The 16,639-nt window shown below is 37.0% G+C and overlaps 1 protein-coding gene across 1 annotated transcript; it reads left to right on the top strand.

Moving 5' to 3' along the window:
• Positions 1-207: 207 nt before the first annotated feature.
• Positions 208-10,819, top strand: LOC113076882 (NACHT, LRR and PYD domains-containing protein 3-like). Its single transcript, XM_026249493.1, has 9 exons — positions 208-334; positions 2,321-2,462; positions 5,344-5,499; positions 6,361-8,310; positions 8,610-8,780; positions 9,356-9,526; positions 9,718-9,879; positions 10,081-10,127; positions 10,257-10,819. Exons 1-9 carry the CDS (start codon positions 295-297, stop codon positions 10,781-10,783), a joined length of 3,366 nt encoding a protein of 1,121 aa, XP_026105278.1. The 5' UTR covers positions 208-294; the 3' UTR covers positions 10,784-10,819.
• Positions 10,820-16,639: the final 5,820 nt, after the last annotated feature.

Consider the following 16,639-nt stretch of genomic DNA (forward strand, 5'->3'; position numbering starts at 1 on the left):
CATTCAACCACATTGATTCATTAAGCAATCACACACACACCCCAACAATCTGCTTCTAAGAGATTCTTATCAATATGAATAAATATGACAACCGAAGGAAGATTTAATAGAAGAAGACTGTAGCGCTCACACGTTAATGTACCACGCACCACCGAGTAGACGCGCAATGAACTTGAAACGCTATCGAAAGTAAAACTGAACAGACAGGAAGGAAGAGAAGAATAGCGTGATAGAAAAGCTATTTGTGAATAATGTGAATCATTTAAGAATCTAAAGACAGAAATCATTAACTGGATGAAACTTTTGCTTGATGTACTTCACTGTCGAGACAAAGGTAAGTTTGAACAAACATTTCTGGATTAATTTCCATGAACAAATCAATCAGCGTGAATCTGCATGCGTAAATACTTTCATTTCTGCCCTACTTAAATTTAAGAGTATTTTCAGATTATAAAATGGTCTCTACTGAGAGGTTTTCTTATTCATATTGATTTTCTTCTGAATTCTGATGTATTTATTTGGGAGTATCTGTACTTTACTTGAGTTTTAATATTTCAGCCAACTTTTACTTTTACTTCTACATTTCCCCTAAGTATATTCATTACTTAACTACAAAATAGACAGAACACCACAGACTGCAGGAAAGCAGAATCAGTAATCTGACATTTGCAAGTCAGACTCATAAAAACAACTTTGCTCACGTGCAAACAACAAACCGCGGATGATTTCCCCGAGAAGGGGACAGGAATTTTTGAGGTGGCGACATCTGGCATACGTGTAGCCTATATCACACTGAATCTAATCACAGTCATCAGAATCAACTACTACTCCTGCTATATCACAAAATCACACACAGGGTGCACGCACATTAATTAAAACTAAAAATTTCAAGCATTCTAAGTTGTAGACTGCAATTATTCTTCTCTATGCTTTCTATATTTATATAATTGAGTTATCGATCAGTATCTCACAAAGGTGTGTTTTTTTTTTTTTTTGCAGATGTATGAATACATTTAATAATCATTTTGTTTATATGAGTTCAGTAAAGCAATAAGTGACTTATATTTTAGACATAATATTGCTTGTTTTTGCTCAATTGTGCCAACGAATGCATCTCTGAGAATTTGGATGGTGTTTACTTATTGAATGAATAAGCTGAATAAATGATTCAGTGATTCACTCATTAATACAGTCAAATGATTTATTTCTGAATGAATCAGCAGTTTAATGAATCGGTTGAATCTCAGCGACTCACTCATTAACATTAACTTGCTGTCACTTACGGTTTTAATTAGATAATAGATACATAATTATGTATCATAAAACATAAATATGTATACAAAAACTGTATAAATACCTTTTTTAAAACAGATTAAGGTTAATACATACTATTTCAGATGCAGATTCTAGAAATGTTTTCTTATGTTGGAATGAAAGACACTAAGTAAGGGATGAAGTGATCCTTATTATTACCCAAAAATACAAAATTGAAGAAATAATAGTGTGAGTAGTGTGAGTAGTGAATATATATATAGTTCTTTTCCATTTTGCATTTACTTGTAATTTTACTTTCACTACTTAAAGCGATAGTTCACCCAAAAATTAAAATTATGTCATTAATAACTCACCCTCATGTCGTTCCAAACCTGTAAGATCTCAGTTTTTCTTCAGAACACAGTTTAAGATATTTTAGATTTAGTCCGAGAGCTTTCTGTCCCTCCATTGAATCTGTGTGTACGGTACTGTCCATGTCCAGAAAGGTAAGAAAAACATCATCAAAGTAGTCCATGTGACATTAGAGGGTCCGTTAGAATTTGTTGAAGGATTGAAAATACATTTTGGTCCAAAAATAGCAAAAAATATGACTTTATTCAGCATTGTCTTCTCTTCTGTGTCTGTTATGAGAGAGCTCAAAACAAAGCAGTTTGTGATATCCGGTTCAGAACGAATCATTCGATGTAACCGGATTCTTCTTGAACCAGTTCACCAAATCGAACTGAATCGTTTTAAACGGTTCACGTCTCTAATACGCATTAATCCACAAATGAGCTGTTAACTTTTTTAATGTGGCTGACACTCCCTCTGTGTTCAAACAAACCAATATCCCGGAGTAATTCATTTACTCAAACAGTACACTGACTGAACTGCTGTGAAGAGAGAACTGAAGATGAACACACCACTGGCAGAAATTGAACTTTGGACTGTTTTTTCATCCAAAGCTTTTTTTACATGCTGTAATATTGTTTGGCAGAGATTCCATTAATTCTATTGTGCATCTAAAGAAGTAAATTTAGTTGCATATTTGTGTATTTTTCTACAGCAATGCCTGTAAAAAAGAATCTCTATGAGAAGAGAGAGGAGGATGTTCACACACATCAAGCAGCATCTTCAGAATCCAGCTGTGTTTCTATAAAGAGTGACAGATCCATGGGAATCCCTCCTCTTCTATGCGATGGGGCAGAGTGAGTATAAACATTTAACTGATGAGGTTAAACATTATCAGGTTTTTTTTCAAAATATTTCAGAAAAGCCGGAAACATCTTGGTAGTGATTAACAAAATGACAGCTAAAATTCTGCCTGGCTCTATATTTACATAAAGTCATGTAAAAAAGTAAGGAAACCCTATTAAATGCCATAAATTTCTGTATCGGTATAGAAAAGATTTATTGAGGTCTGTGGGCATTTGTTTATGCACAGCTCTCACCAGTGCATTTCAGTCAGGATGAGGTTTTGATTTTGACTGGGCTGTTGCAGCCCCTTGATTCTTTTTTTTTTTTTCTGTTCTATTGTAAATTGGGAACATTATCCAAGATTTAGCTGTCTAATATATGGCATCCCATTTGACTCCAGAATACTTTGTTATACATAAGAGTTGGTTGCCTCAATGACTGTCAGGTGCCTTCCAAACATGCTATACTTGTTCCATATTTTTATAATTGTACTGTCATGAACTTTATCATTTAACATTTGAAGATTTGTAGAGTATTTATCTAAAATAAATTTGTGATTTATCCAACATTTAATCATCTGGAGTTAGCTGGTAATCTCCTCTGACATTACATATTAATGTAAATGTGGTCAATATTAGGGATGTAACGAGACCCGTGTTCGAAGCCAACTCAGAGCAAGGATGAGATGTGGCGGTGAGGACCCTAGAGAGAGGGGATACCCTTACGAAAGGAAAATATATTTAACAATATATTTCTTAAAATATATTGTGATATATTGTAATATATTATTTTCCCTTTTTAATTTCTTATATTTTATATATTTGAATACATTTAATAATATATTGATGATACATATATTATATAATATATTGCAAAATATACAAATGATTGCCGCTTTCAATATATTGCAATATATTGGAAAAAATAAATATATATAAGAATATATTCCTAATATATTACATGATATTTTCCAATATACTGCAATATATTTTTGTTTCATAAGGGTACATACAAACATTGTCACAATTACTTATTCAATGATTATAGCATGATATCATTTTGCTCAGATTCTAAGGTGTTGGAGCAGTCAGTGTTTATTGATTGCTTTAGTGCCGTCCTACCTTTTCAGTAGCATTGGTTCTGGAAGCACTTTTCCCATTAATGTATCTCATACAAGATAAATTACAACATTATTTGAAACAAAAAAAAAAAAAGCATAAAAATATTTGAAACCTGATGACCTTTGCTGTGCTTCATATAAGTTCGAGCTGAAGAGCTCATTTGGTAAAATTAAATTTTACACCTTAAATTCCACTGTTAAATATGATTATCTTTAAAATAAGTTGAAATAATGCAGGCTGGTGGCTTCAACAAAAGAATATACTATTGGTTAAGTGCTGGTTATTTGTCATTTTATGTGAGTTTTTACATTTACATTTAATCATTTAGCAGACACTTTTAAATGAGAACAATAAAACAATAAAAAATACCTTGAATTTGATGCAAGTGGATACTGGTAGCCATTGAACCTGATAAGGAGAGGAGTCATGTGAGCATTTTTGGGCTGATTGAAGACAACCCTAACTGCTGCATTCTGGATCAGTTGCAGAGGCTTGATAGTACATGCAGGAAGACCCGCCAGGAGAGCATTACAATAGTCCAGTCTGGAGAGAACAAGAGCTTGGACAAGATGTTGGGTGGCTTGCTCTCACAGGAGGGGTCTAATCTTCCTAATGTTGTATTAGGCTTAACAGATGATCCATCACAACTCTTAAGTTTCTTGCTCTCCTGGAAGGAGTTATGTTTGACGAACCCAGCTGTATAGAGAAGTTGTGATGAAACGATGGGTTAGCTGGAACCAACAGGAGTTATGTCTTAGTATGGTTGAGCTGAAGGTGATGGTCATTCATCCAGCTAGAATTGTCACTCAGACAGGCTGAAATGTGGGCAGCTACTGTCGGGTCATCTGGTTGGAATGAGAAGTAGAGTTGGGTGTCATCAGCATAGCAGTGATAACACATGCTTCTGAATGACAGATTCTAATGATGATCATGTAGATGGAGAAGAGAAGTGGTCCAAGTACTGAGCCTTGTGGAACCCCAGTAGCAAGTTGTTTTGACTTAGACTTAAGGATCTATCGGAGAGGTAGGAATTAAACCACAGGAGTGTGGTTCCAGAGATGCCCACCTTTCTGAGGGTGGAAAGGACAATCTGGTGATTAACAGTGTCAAAACCAGCACACAGGTCCAGTAACAAGAGTACTAAGCATTTTGAATCTGCTCTTGCTAGTCGCAGGGCTTCAGTAACCGAGAGCAGAGCAGTCTCAGTTGAGTGGCCACTTTTAAAGCCAGATTGGTTGCTGTCCAGGAGGTTGTTCTGTACAAGGAACATAGAGAGATGGTTGAACACACCTCGCTCAAATGGCTTTGCAATGAATGGTAGAAGTGGTATCGGTCTGGAGTTTTCTAGAAGTGCTGGATTTAGAGATGGTTTCTTAAGCAGTGGGCTTACCCGAGCCTGCTTGAATGCTGAGGGAAATGTTCCAGAGTGAAGAGAGGAGTTAATAATGTGAGTAAGTGAAAGTATGACTGAAGAAGAGATCGCTTGAAGGAGGTGAGTGGGAATCGGATCAAGTGGACAAGTACTAGAATGATTGGACAGGATAAGTTCGGAAACATCCATCTCTGAGAGTGGAGAGAAGGAGGAGAGAGAGTGTGCATTGGTCATTGTACCAGTGCACAGTTTGCAGTTGTCTTTAACCAAACACAGTGTTACATTAGTGAGATTAACATTCACTTAGAAACAGATATTATAAAAGCACATCCAAGAGTGATATTTTAATGTTTCTCTTTTTTGATTATTCCTCCTCTACTCTTTCATGGTTTTCTACAGCATGGCCTTTAAAACAAGTATCTGTGAGATGAAAGAGGAGGATTTTCACACAAATAAATCAGCATCTCCAGAACCCAGCTGTGTTTCTGTTAATAGTGAGAGATCAATGGGAATCCCTCCTCTTCTCAGTAATGAAGCAGTGACCTCTGACCCTGAGTGAGTAGAAAAACTGATACACAAGAATGTTAAACCCAGGAACACGTTCTACCTAGTTAAACCATGTTCTGCATTATTTGTCCATTATCCATATTATCTGTCCCTCAGATATCTGCAGGGCATCATAAATGGTAAAGGTGCTGTTTAAACTAATAAGAAATGTAATGATTACTTTAGTTTTTTAAGTCTATACAAAAGAAATGTCATTTATAAAGATATGTAGTTGTCAGTGTGAGCTGTAGTGTAGTTGGTCAGCCATAATTCTGCAACTTACAAAACTAAACCCATGGATAAAGCTAAAACAGGTTCTAGTGACTCTAAGATGATGGAATAATGTAGAAAAAAATGAATAATGTTATAGTAATTAAATAATGTTCCACAATAATGTACCAGTATAAAGTGCATAATTCAACTACAGCATGGAGAAATGTAAGTTTGAACAGTATACCAGTACTATGGTACTATCATCATGCCCAAACCTCAAAACATTGGGACCTCCCATATTAAGTTTGAAGGGCTTTGTAGAGGTTTGGAATATTTTCAAAATCTACATTTGTTATTAGAGACATTATTTAGATACTAATTATTTAAATATAAAAATTTTGCTTCAAAATTCAGGTTTTTGATTTAAAAAGCATCCATTTAATTTGTTATTAAACTGCTTTGCAAGCAGCTTTCTTCATTCCGGGACTGAACCCCCCAATGTTATTAGGTCCCCGAAATCAATCCTGCAACCCGGCAATGTTCCATCAATTTTTCAGGTCCAGCTTGCAGTGTGAAAGGGTCTTAATTGTCACTTCTTCAGTTTTTATGTTCTTATGCATTTCACAGTTTTCTCTGTTCATCTCAATGTTTTTACAGAGTGAGAAGAGACAATGTGAGCAGGCCAGTGACACCCCACCTGTTTCGCTTTGTCTCCTACTCTCAGAATCTCTTCAGGAAGAACAACAAAAAAACAGCCAAGCACACAAACACACAGGAGACACAATTGGAGCACATTTCTTTCCAACCAGTGCATGATGGACTACAGAGAGTCAAAGACAAGCACAAAACCAGCATGAAGAAGAGGTATGAGAGAATATTAGAGGGAATCAAATTGGAAAGGAATCAAACCCTCCTGAACAGTATCTACACACAGCTCTACATCATAGAAGGAGAGAGTGAAGGAGTGAATGAAGAACATGAGGTTTTACAGATGGAGAAAACACCCAGAACACAAGATACTCCAATCTACTGCAATGACATCTTTAAACGATTACATGAACCAGGATGTGAGGAGAAAGATGAAATCAAGACTGTTCTTACTAAAGGCATTGCTGGAATTGGAAAAACCGTCTCTGTGCAGAAATTCATTCTGGACTGGACTGAGGGAAAAGCCAATCAGGATGTAGATTTCATGTTTGTGCTTCCATTTCGAGAGCTGAACTTGATTAAAGATCATCAGTACAGTCTTCACAGACTTCTGCTGGACTTTCATCCTGAACTTCAAGATCTGGACTTAAAGATTTATGAGGAGTGTAAAGTTGTGTTCATCTTTGATGGTTTGGATGAAAGCAGAATGACACTGATGTTTTCAGATGATGAGAAACTTTGTGATGTGAATGAGTCTTCATCAGTAGGTGTGTTGATGTCAAACCTAATCAGAGGAGAGCTGCTTCCCTCTGCTCTCATCTGGATCACCTCCAGACCAGCAGCAGCCAATCAGATCCCCTCAGAATACATCAACCGTGTGACAGAAATTCAGGGATTCAATGAGCATCAGAAGGAGGAATATTTCAGGAAGAGAATCAGTGATGAGCATCAAGCCAGCAGAATCATCTCACACATCAGAAGATCAAGAAGCCTCCACATCATGTGTCACATCCCTGTCTTCTGCTGGATCTCAGCCACTGTGCTTCAAAACCTCCTGAAACAAGATGACAGTGCAGAAATCCCTCAAACTCTGACTGAAATGTACATCCACTTCCTGCTGACTCAGATCAACATGAAGAATCAGAAGTATGATGAGAAAAACCTAAAGAAACTCTTGAGATCCAACAGAGAAGTGATTGTGAAACTTGCTGAACTGGCTTTCAAACAGCTGATGAAGGGCAATGTGATGTTCTATGAGGAGGACCTGATTGAGAGCGGGATAGATGTCACTGCTGCCTCAGTGTATTCTGGGATTTGCACTGAGATCTTTAAGGAGAAATCTGTGATTTATCAGAGGAAAGTCTACTGCTTCATTCATCTGAGCTTTCAGGAGTTTCTAGGTGCTTTCTTCTTGCTTAACTGCCATATCACCAAGAAAAAAGAATCACTGAATTTATTTCTGAATAAAACATGCCAACAGTACAGTCTCTCTCTGAATGATCTACTAAAATCAGCAGTTGATAAAGCTTTACAGAGTGAAAATGGACAACTGGATCTTTTCTTGCGGTTCCTGCTGGGCGTGTCACTGGATTCCAGTCAGAGACTCATAAAGGATCTACTGAGACACACAGTGAACAGCTCAAAGACCATCAAGAAAATCATATATTACATTGAATATACAATCAAGAGTAATATAGGTCTCTCGGCTGACAAATGCATAAATCTGTTACTCTGTCTGCTGGAATTGAAGGATAAAAGTCTGTACAGAGAGATTCAGGAGTTTGTGAAATCAAAGAATCACTCACACAATCAACTCTCTCCGTCTCAATGCTCAACACTTGCCTACATGCTTCAGATATCAGACGAGGTGCTGGATGAGTTTGATCTGAGAAAATACAACACATCGGATGAGGGTAGAAAGAGACTGATACCAGCTGTGGTGAAATGCAGAAAAGCTCTGTGAGTACTCATTTATGTGTTTAAAGATGAAACTGAATGTATGTCTTGTTGAGACACATGAAATCACGACTCTGTTCAGCCATTTCAACTAATATGTAATCAAAATGTATGTTTATATTTTGAAATGTCACATTGTGTTGTAAGTTGTATACTACCTGGAGTAACCGTAAAAGCCAAAATTATTTTTGCGTTTATCTGTCCTACGTCATCTTTATTTCTTGACTGTGATTCTGAAGTCACATGTTTTTGAACATTGAATATGTGTTGCTAAGATAAGCACATTTCATCCTGTGTTGTAGACTGACTCACTGTAATCTCACTGGTCAGTGCTGTGAAAGTTTGTCTTCATCTCTACAAATATCAAACTCACTGAGAGAGTTGGACCTGAGTTATAATAGCCTGCAGGATTCAGGAGTAAAGCTGCTCTCTGATGGACTGAAGAGTTCACACTGTCAACTCAACATACTGAGGTATAAAAACTAAAGGTTTCTTGGATGTGAAATTAAAAATGTCCCCTGCTCTGGAACTGATCTCCTGGATGTTTGTAATATATCAGCAGACCCCAATGTGTCTGAAGATTTTGTATTTGTAATTGCTCTAGCTTGTTGATTTAAAAATGTTTTTGGTTTATTGAAACAACAACAAAATTATTAACAAAAAATAATTTCAAAAAATCAAGTATAGAAGAGTGGACATTTTTGTGTTTACATGCATTTCCTGTTATATATCAGATTTCGTCATGGGTGAAATTGTACATTTATTATTTACCTTTTATATTGGACTTTGTGTGGGAATTTAACCTCTGACTTAAGCAATAGCCAACATAGCTATATAAAACCATATTTTATGCTGATGTAGCAAAAAAAAAAAGTTTTACTATCTGACTAATAGAGCACTGCAGTCATGGTGTGAAAACCACTCTGTTTTGCTATATTTGCAGTCAATATTTTATTTTACCATTTGACGAACATCAGAATATTTGTCACAGAACATATTTATCCCACCATCTCTTTATTATTGATGTGTATTTCATCCTGTGTTTTAGACTTGCTGGCTGTAATCTCACTGATCAGTGCTGTAAAAGTTTGTCTTCATCTCTACAAACATCAAACTCACTGAGAGAGCTGGACCTGAGTAACAATGACCTTCAGGATTCAGGAGTAAAGCTGCTCTCTGATGGACTGAAGAGTTCATGCTGTCAACTCACCATACTGAGGTAAGAAAAACTGATGAAGATTAACATAGTTATGAAATTAAAGATGTACTCTGCTCTGGTCCTGATCTCTTAGGTGTTTGAGTTAGCAGAATTCATTGTGTCTTAAACGCATTGTTTTTGAAAATGATTTATTCACTGATACACTGATTAATGTCCCAGATGATATGATGTCTGTGTGTGTGTGTGTGTAGATTATCTGGCTGTATGGTGACAGAGGAAGGCTGTTGTTTTCTGGCTTCAGCTCTGAGTTTAAACCCCTCACACCTGAGAGAGCTGGATCTGAGCTACAATCACCCAGGACAATCATTGGTCAAGCTGCTTTCTGATTCAAACTACAGACTGGACCAACTCAAGTATGTTCAATAATAACAATCATCCTGTCATGTGTGTTGTACATGCATGTGTACATGCATACACTATAAACTCACATGTACAGCTGCAATCAAAATTATTTAACCCCACTGACCTAGAAGACATTTTGCTGCTGAGAACTAACTAACACATTAATTTAAACATTGGTTTTGTATTTGTATATTATTTTGTTTTTCTTATAGTTTGGACCATGGAGGAGAGTTCAGGATTACAGCAGGACTACGGAAATGTAAGTCTTTTTCCCTCTCTCTTTCTCTGTCTCTATCACACACACAAATACCTTAGATCAAAGTTTATTTGTTTGTTTGTTTTCTTGGTGTGAGAGTGTTACAAATGTAATAATTTCTCTTATGTTCAGATGCATGCAATCTTACACTGGATCCAAACACATCAAGCACTCACCTGTCTCTGTCTGAGAGGAACAGAAAGGTGACACGTGTGACAGACAAGCAGCCCTATCCTGATCATCCAGAGAGATTTGAGTGTCATCAGGTTCTGTGTAGAGAGAGTCTGACTGGACGCTGTTACTGGGAAGCTGAATGGAGGGGTGCAGGGGTTAATATATCAGTGACATATAAAGCAATCAGCAGGAAAGGACATGGTGAGAACTCATGGTTTGGATACAATGACACTTCCTGGAGTCTAAACTGCTCATATGCCAGTTTTACTTTGTGGCACAGTAATAAGAAAACAAACAAACCAGTCCCTTCACATCTCTCTAACAGAGTAGGACTGTATCTGGACTGGTCTGCCGGCACTCTGTCCTTCTACAACATCTCTGACACACACACACACTTACACACATTCAACACCACATTCACTGAACCTCTCTATGCTGGATTTAGATTGTATTATTCTGATACTTCAGTGTCTCTGTGTGATTAAACAGCTTCCTGTGAGAAACAACTGAGACACAACTGAGTGACATAAAGAAACTGTTTCGGCCTTTGAAAATTAAGATACAAATTATAACAAATGAAATTTGTTCCAAAGAAAATAATTCTACAAACAAAACATATGAAGTGGTCAAAATTTTTTGTCTGACCCTCTTCTTCCAGCATCCTGCCATTTGATTTACCGCCCCTTATGACGTTAACAATTTTCTGAATTAGCAAATTGAACTAAACTAACCACAAACCAATAATATTTAAACAAATAATATACAAGAAAATACACTTTCTTAAATGGCTACAGCGGAAACATTCACATTATCGCTCTCTTTAACTCACAAAGTTGTAAACTCATTGACTTTGATCTAAATGAGGCACACCACAGACTACTACTGTTTCAAAGTAGTTGAGTCTCTGAGCACCACCTGGAGGAAGATTTAGTTTAGACCTTGATAAGGAGACTGCAGATGTTTGAAGCCCAGTGTAGTCAAAAAGTTTATTGTACATACAAAGAGGTTCTGTGCATGTAGATGTGCGTGTGGTTTCTATAAAGGGAACAGATATACAGTTTCAGTTTACCAAAAGACAGGCAACCACATTGTTCCATTAACTGCACATTAAATAACTAAAGCATATGATTAAACAGAAACTAGAGCAAGCATGAAAATAAACACATTGAGGCCAAATTTAAGTCATATAAAATAATATTTAACATTATACAAAGCACATTTACTTTGTCTATTATGCACACACAAGAAAAACACAATAAAAGGAGTAAAACTCAGTCCTCTGCACAGTGCAACCACATGAAACAAAAAAGTGCAAGCTGTGGACACAGATGCAGCTAATAGTCTGAGATAGGTCTAATCGGCTCAAGATTGGGTGGGTGGAGCTTGGGGCTAACGGGGAACTGAACAGGCTAAGGGGTGTGGCACTGCTTTAAGTGTGCAGTTTAGGGCCACAAAAACTTTAGTGAAAGTTCCTGGGTAACAACTGGGGGTTCAATGCTTTGCTCAAGGGCACTTCAGCCATGGGTATTGAGGGAGTAAGAGAGTGCTGTTAATTTCCTCCCTTCCCCAACTACAACTCCTGCCAGCACCCAGACTCGAACCTGCGACCGTTGTGTTACAAGTCCAACCATTAGGCCACAGCTGCCCCGAAAACTTTACAACACTGATATTTTATCCTCACATTGTGTATATTATCCTGTTGCTTCCAAATCTTTAGCATCATTTAACATGAAGTAAAAATTAATACTTTAATTAACTATTAAAATATCATATTATAGAAATATTGTAATTTTCAGTGATTATATATTAATAATTCAGTAAAGTTCTGTTTTCCTTTCTGTTAATCACTCAATATCACTGTTATTATTCAAAAACACTGTATTTCTGTTCCAATTAAAACTAATGGGAGGTAAAATTTTGGGGCATTTCTTCCTTATTTCGCTAGAATCAGTGATTGGATGTTTTTTTTTTGTTGTTGTTGTTTGTTTTGTTTTTTTTTTGCTATTTCAAGGTCAAATGAGTATGTGACATTTACTGAATTTTCTGTCACCGCTTATTAAAACAATTTGTAAATAAACTATCGGATGTTACTATGCAATGAAATTCAATATTCACAATTTAAATGTGTATATTACGATGTGTCAGCTGAAGTATTGGTAATATTAGACTTCAATATCTGTTAAACTATTCAGATTATAAATAATTGAACACCGAACTTTACTAATGAAAAGTTGACATTTCAAAGAGGTTTATTCGATAAAGACCTGATGTACTGTATAAATGTTTGAATTTCTGTAAACTGCAACAAACAAGTTTACAATCTGACTTAATTCCTGCCTTTGATAGCTGGTCAAAACTTAATATTTTAGCTTTGATTGAAATGGACTCCTTCAGCTCCCTTTACTGACATTTTCTCCCACAACCTTTGTCCATCTGTGTGAATGGAGCCGGAGGTGTGTTTACTCATTTCCAAGACCTGGAAATTCAATCCTCTCTCTTTTCTCTGCACTTACACTTCCTTTTAAAATAATGTTGTAAATCCTGCCAAAATTAATCCAGTCACCTTGCATCCACCAGGTTAAGGCATGCTGCTGTCTTCTTTCCCAGAGGATGAGACACCACTGGTAATCATTGATGATTTCAGGATTAAACTTGTCAAACCTTGAGCAGATGATATTCTATCTTTTCTGGCCTTGTTTGACATCACTAAAAAAACAAACCCTGTGACATACAAAGCAGGCAAAAAACTAGACATTATCCTAACATGTACTTGTTTCACTGACAAACAGATTGTTACTCCATAAAATTTTTCTGTCACTTATTGCTGCAGATTATTCTCTCTTCATGCTCACTGATGACTCCTCTGGTCTCGACTTCGCTGTAACCATTGCTCTCTCTCCTCTTCATGCTTCTCTCCCAAACATTAACCACTTCTCTTCTCATGATGTCAGTGAAGATCAAAATCCCATCCTTTGTTGTCAGTTCATCTCAGTATGGGTGATACTTTCGGAGTGCAAGAGGCAGCTTTGCCTGCGCCACTGAACCTATCGTTAATATCGTTTTTCCACACCTAATATACAGAAATATTCAAAACCGCTTTCCCGCAGGATCGATAAAACGATATCAGCTGCGCTTTGTCTCTCTCTCTCTCCAACAGCGAGCTCACGTCAGTCACACACACCACAGTCTACATAGCCACGCCTCCTGTCAATCACTCAGCACGTCACTCGAGACGAAGACAGGTGAATGATGAGACCAGTGGCGCGCCCCTGAATTAAGCCTCTGTCAACATGCATTTGTGTCTGTATTTGGATTAGATGTGAACATTTTCAGAAATTAAGAAAACTGCTTCAACTGAGCAGGTGATTTACATCGTTCTTCTGTCGTACAGGTAATAATATAAACCAGTTAATTCGGTTCAAAAGTGAAACTATTTCAAAAGCCTCCATTTTGTGAAGAATATGAACGAAATCGGGAGAGTAGCCTAAAGCTGATTGTGAATATTTTAAATCTGTTTAAAAACCAAAAGTTAAGTTCTGCTGTCTAGAGACAGAAGGGATTTATCAACCGAATTAAGTTTGTGTTTGATGTTCTTCAGTGTTGAGACGGTGGTTCTGTCCAGGTGAACTGAGAGCATTATTTTAAACACGTCTGGTATAGATTGAGGGATGAGTTGAAATTATTTACTTGGATAATCACAACTGGCCACGGATGCTGTCAACAGAGCTTCAGTTCCAGAATATTCCTCTAACAAATAATCAAGGGCCACATACTGGTCATGTAACACTGCCGAAAGTGAAACTAAAACAACATCAGGAGAGAAAAGCTTTCTGTGAATATTGTGGATCAGAAAAGATCGGTTTAATACTGCTATCTAAAGACAGAAAGGATTTGTGGACTGAATGAAGTTTGTGTCTGATGTTCTTCAATGCTGAGACAGAGGTAGTTCGAAAAAACATTTCTGGATTCATTCTCATGCGTAGGTAAATCAGTCTGAATTTCGTACCCCACATTTTTTCGGAAAAGTGTGTTCGTATAGAAGTTTCAAGAGCTGGTGTGAATAAATATAGTTTTAAACTCAAAGAGCCAGGATAGTCGGCGCATGATCTGATGTTTTTTTAGGACCGAGAAGGCGAAATGTCTATGCACGGAGCTCTAAACTCTCCTGCAGTGTGTGTTCCATTCATACTCGACGCCAGAGGGCGCTCTCGGGCAGAAAGTCCTACCAGGAAGCTCCTAATATGGACAACAGCGTCCAGGCTGTATGAAAACAGTTGTTTTCGGTTTCGTTTTGTTTTTTCAAGTCCAAAACAAAATCTCCAGCAGGTGATAAATAAAGTATATGAACTATGCAGTGCTAATTGACATATTATTTATTACAGTATAGACTGTATAGAACTATTCTGCCTTATTATGTGATAAAAAGTGTTTGTAGTATTACTAGTATATAAACAAATCGTTATTATATGTTATTGTCAAGCAGTTATAGTTTCTAAGCCAATTAAAAGCTAGAAATTAGAGAAAAATGTAAGTTGCCTATAGTATCCACAATCAGTCAACAGTTTTTTAACAGTAAGCTTGTTAATGTTTTTTAAAGAAGTCTCTTCTGTTCACCAAGCCTGCATTTATTTGATCCAAGTACTGCAAATCAGTTAAATTTTGAAATATTTCTACTAGCCTATTTGAATATTGCTGTTTTCTATTTGAATATCAAAAAGTAATTTATTGAGATTTCAAAGCTGAATTATTTTGCATCATTACTCCACTCACATGATTCTTCAGAAATAATTCTGATATACTGATTTGCTGCAAAATAATTATGATATTATGATAATGCTGAAAACAGCTGAGTAGAATTTTTCAGGTTTCTTTGATAAATAGAAAGTCCAGAAGAACAGCATTTATCTGAAATATAAATCTGTTGTAAAATGATGTTAATGCACTTTTGATCCACTTAAAGAATCCTTGCTAAATAAAAGTATTAATTTCTATAGTTTATTTAACAAAAAAATTATAATAATAATTTAATTTATAATTTCTGTTCCCCTCACTTCTGAAAAGATGGCTTCGCCCCTGCAGTAAGTACAGAATATTCAGTGTATACAATATGTTACTAATGTACAATAAATATACAGATAAGGCAGTACTATGGACATAATTTACAGATTTTAAATACTATCCACATGATATACAGATAGGTGTACTGTGAACATACTATACAGAAGGATTATGTGAAAGTGTATGTACACTAAAGGCAGAAACTATGAACACATGAACATCATTTACACTAGCGCAATGGACTGTAAAGTGCATAGAAAATATTTCAGTGTACAAACAGATTATTCAGTTTTTCTGGATGAACAGAGAGTAGTGCAAGTAATAACAACTTTACTGTTCTTTGCTTGTTTGTAAATAAATAAATAAATCAGATGTAGTGATGAGGAGGGGTGGGGAGTCTGTGTGTGTGGTGTGGGTGTGAGTGAGTTCATTAAGGAGACAGCTGTAGGGGAAATGCTTTTCCTGAATCTGCTGTTCCTTGTCTGGAGGCTCCTGAAGCGCCTCCCGGAAGGCAGGAGGTTAAACGGTCTATGGTCAGGGTGAGAGGAGTCCTTAAGAACTTGATGTAGACAGCGTTTCCTCTAGATGTCCTCAATAGCAGTAAGTGGTGTTCCTTTGTTGCATTGGGCAGTTTTCACCACCCTCAGCTGTGCCTTGTGGTCAGCAACTGTGCAGTTCCCATACCAGACTGTGATGCAACTGGTCAGAATGCTCTGATAGCTTTGATTGGCTCTTGTTTTCACTGACTGAACATGTTGAATCCACATTTGTACTGCACTTTAATGCCGGACTAGTTACCAGAAGGTTGCCGGTTCGAGTCTCTGTGCTAGCAGGAGTTGTAGGTGGGGGGTGGGGTGGGGTGGGGTGTGGGGGGTGAATGAACAGCGATCTCTTCCTCCCTCAATACCCATGGCTGTAGTTCCCTTGAGCACGGCACTGAACCCCCAGTTGCTCCCCGGGCACTGGATCTATTGCTGCCCACTGCTCCGGGTGTGTGTTCATGGTGTGTTCACTTCTCACTGCTGTGTGTGTGCACTTGGATGGGTTAAATGCAGAGCACCAATTCCGAGTATGGGTTACTATACGTACTTGACAAATGTCACGACTTACACTTTCACTTTAAATATCAGCTACTCATAGAATCAAGGTCATATTGAGGAATTAGGAAGTTTGAAGGGTCACAGTCCTGGCAATCATAAATGATTCAGACACTCAGATTTTTTCTATAATTATTTTATGAATCTGTTGAACTGGGCATTGAGTTGAATAGCTTTTGATTGGCA

The sequence above is a fragment of the Carassius auratus genome, unplaced genomic scaffold (genome assembly GCF_003368295.1).
Source record: "Carassius auratus strain Wakin unplaced genomic scaffold, ASM336829v1 scaf_tig00021339, whole genome shotgun sequence".
NCBI classification, from domain to species: domain Eukaryota; kingdom Metazoa; phylum Chordata; class Actinopteri; order Cypriniformes; family Cyprinidae; genus Carassius; species Carassius auratus.

What these genes read in the sequence shown, in the direction of transcription:
- LOC113076882 (XM_026249493.1), top strand. Translation starts at nt 295, where the DNA reads ATGAAACTTTTGCTTGATGTACTTCACTGTCGAGACAAAG. An exon ending in CTTCTATGCGATGGGGCAGA is followed by an intron (nt 2,463 to 5,343) that starts GTGAGTATAAAC and finishes GGTTTTCTACAG; the next exon opens with CATGGCCTTTAAAACAAGTA. An exon ending in GCAGTGACCTCTGACCCTGA is followed by an intron (nt 5,500 to 6,360) that starts GTGAGTAGAAAA and finishes ATGTTTTTACAG; the next exon opens with AGTGAGAAGAGACAATGTGA.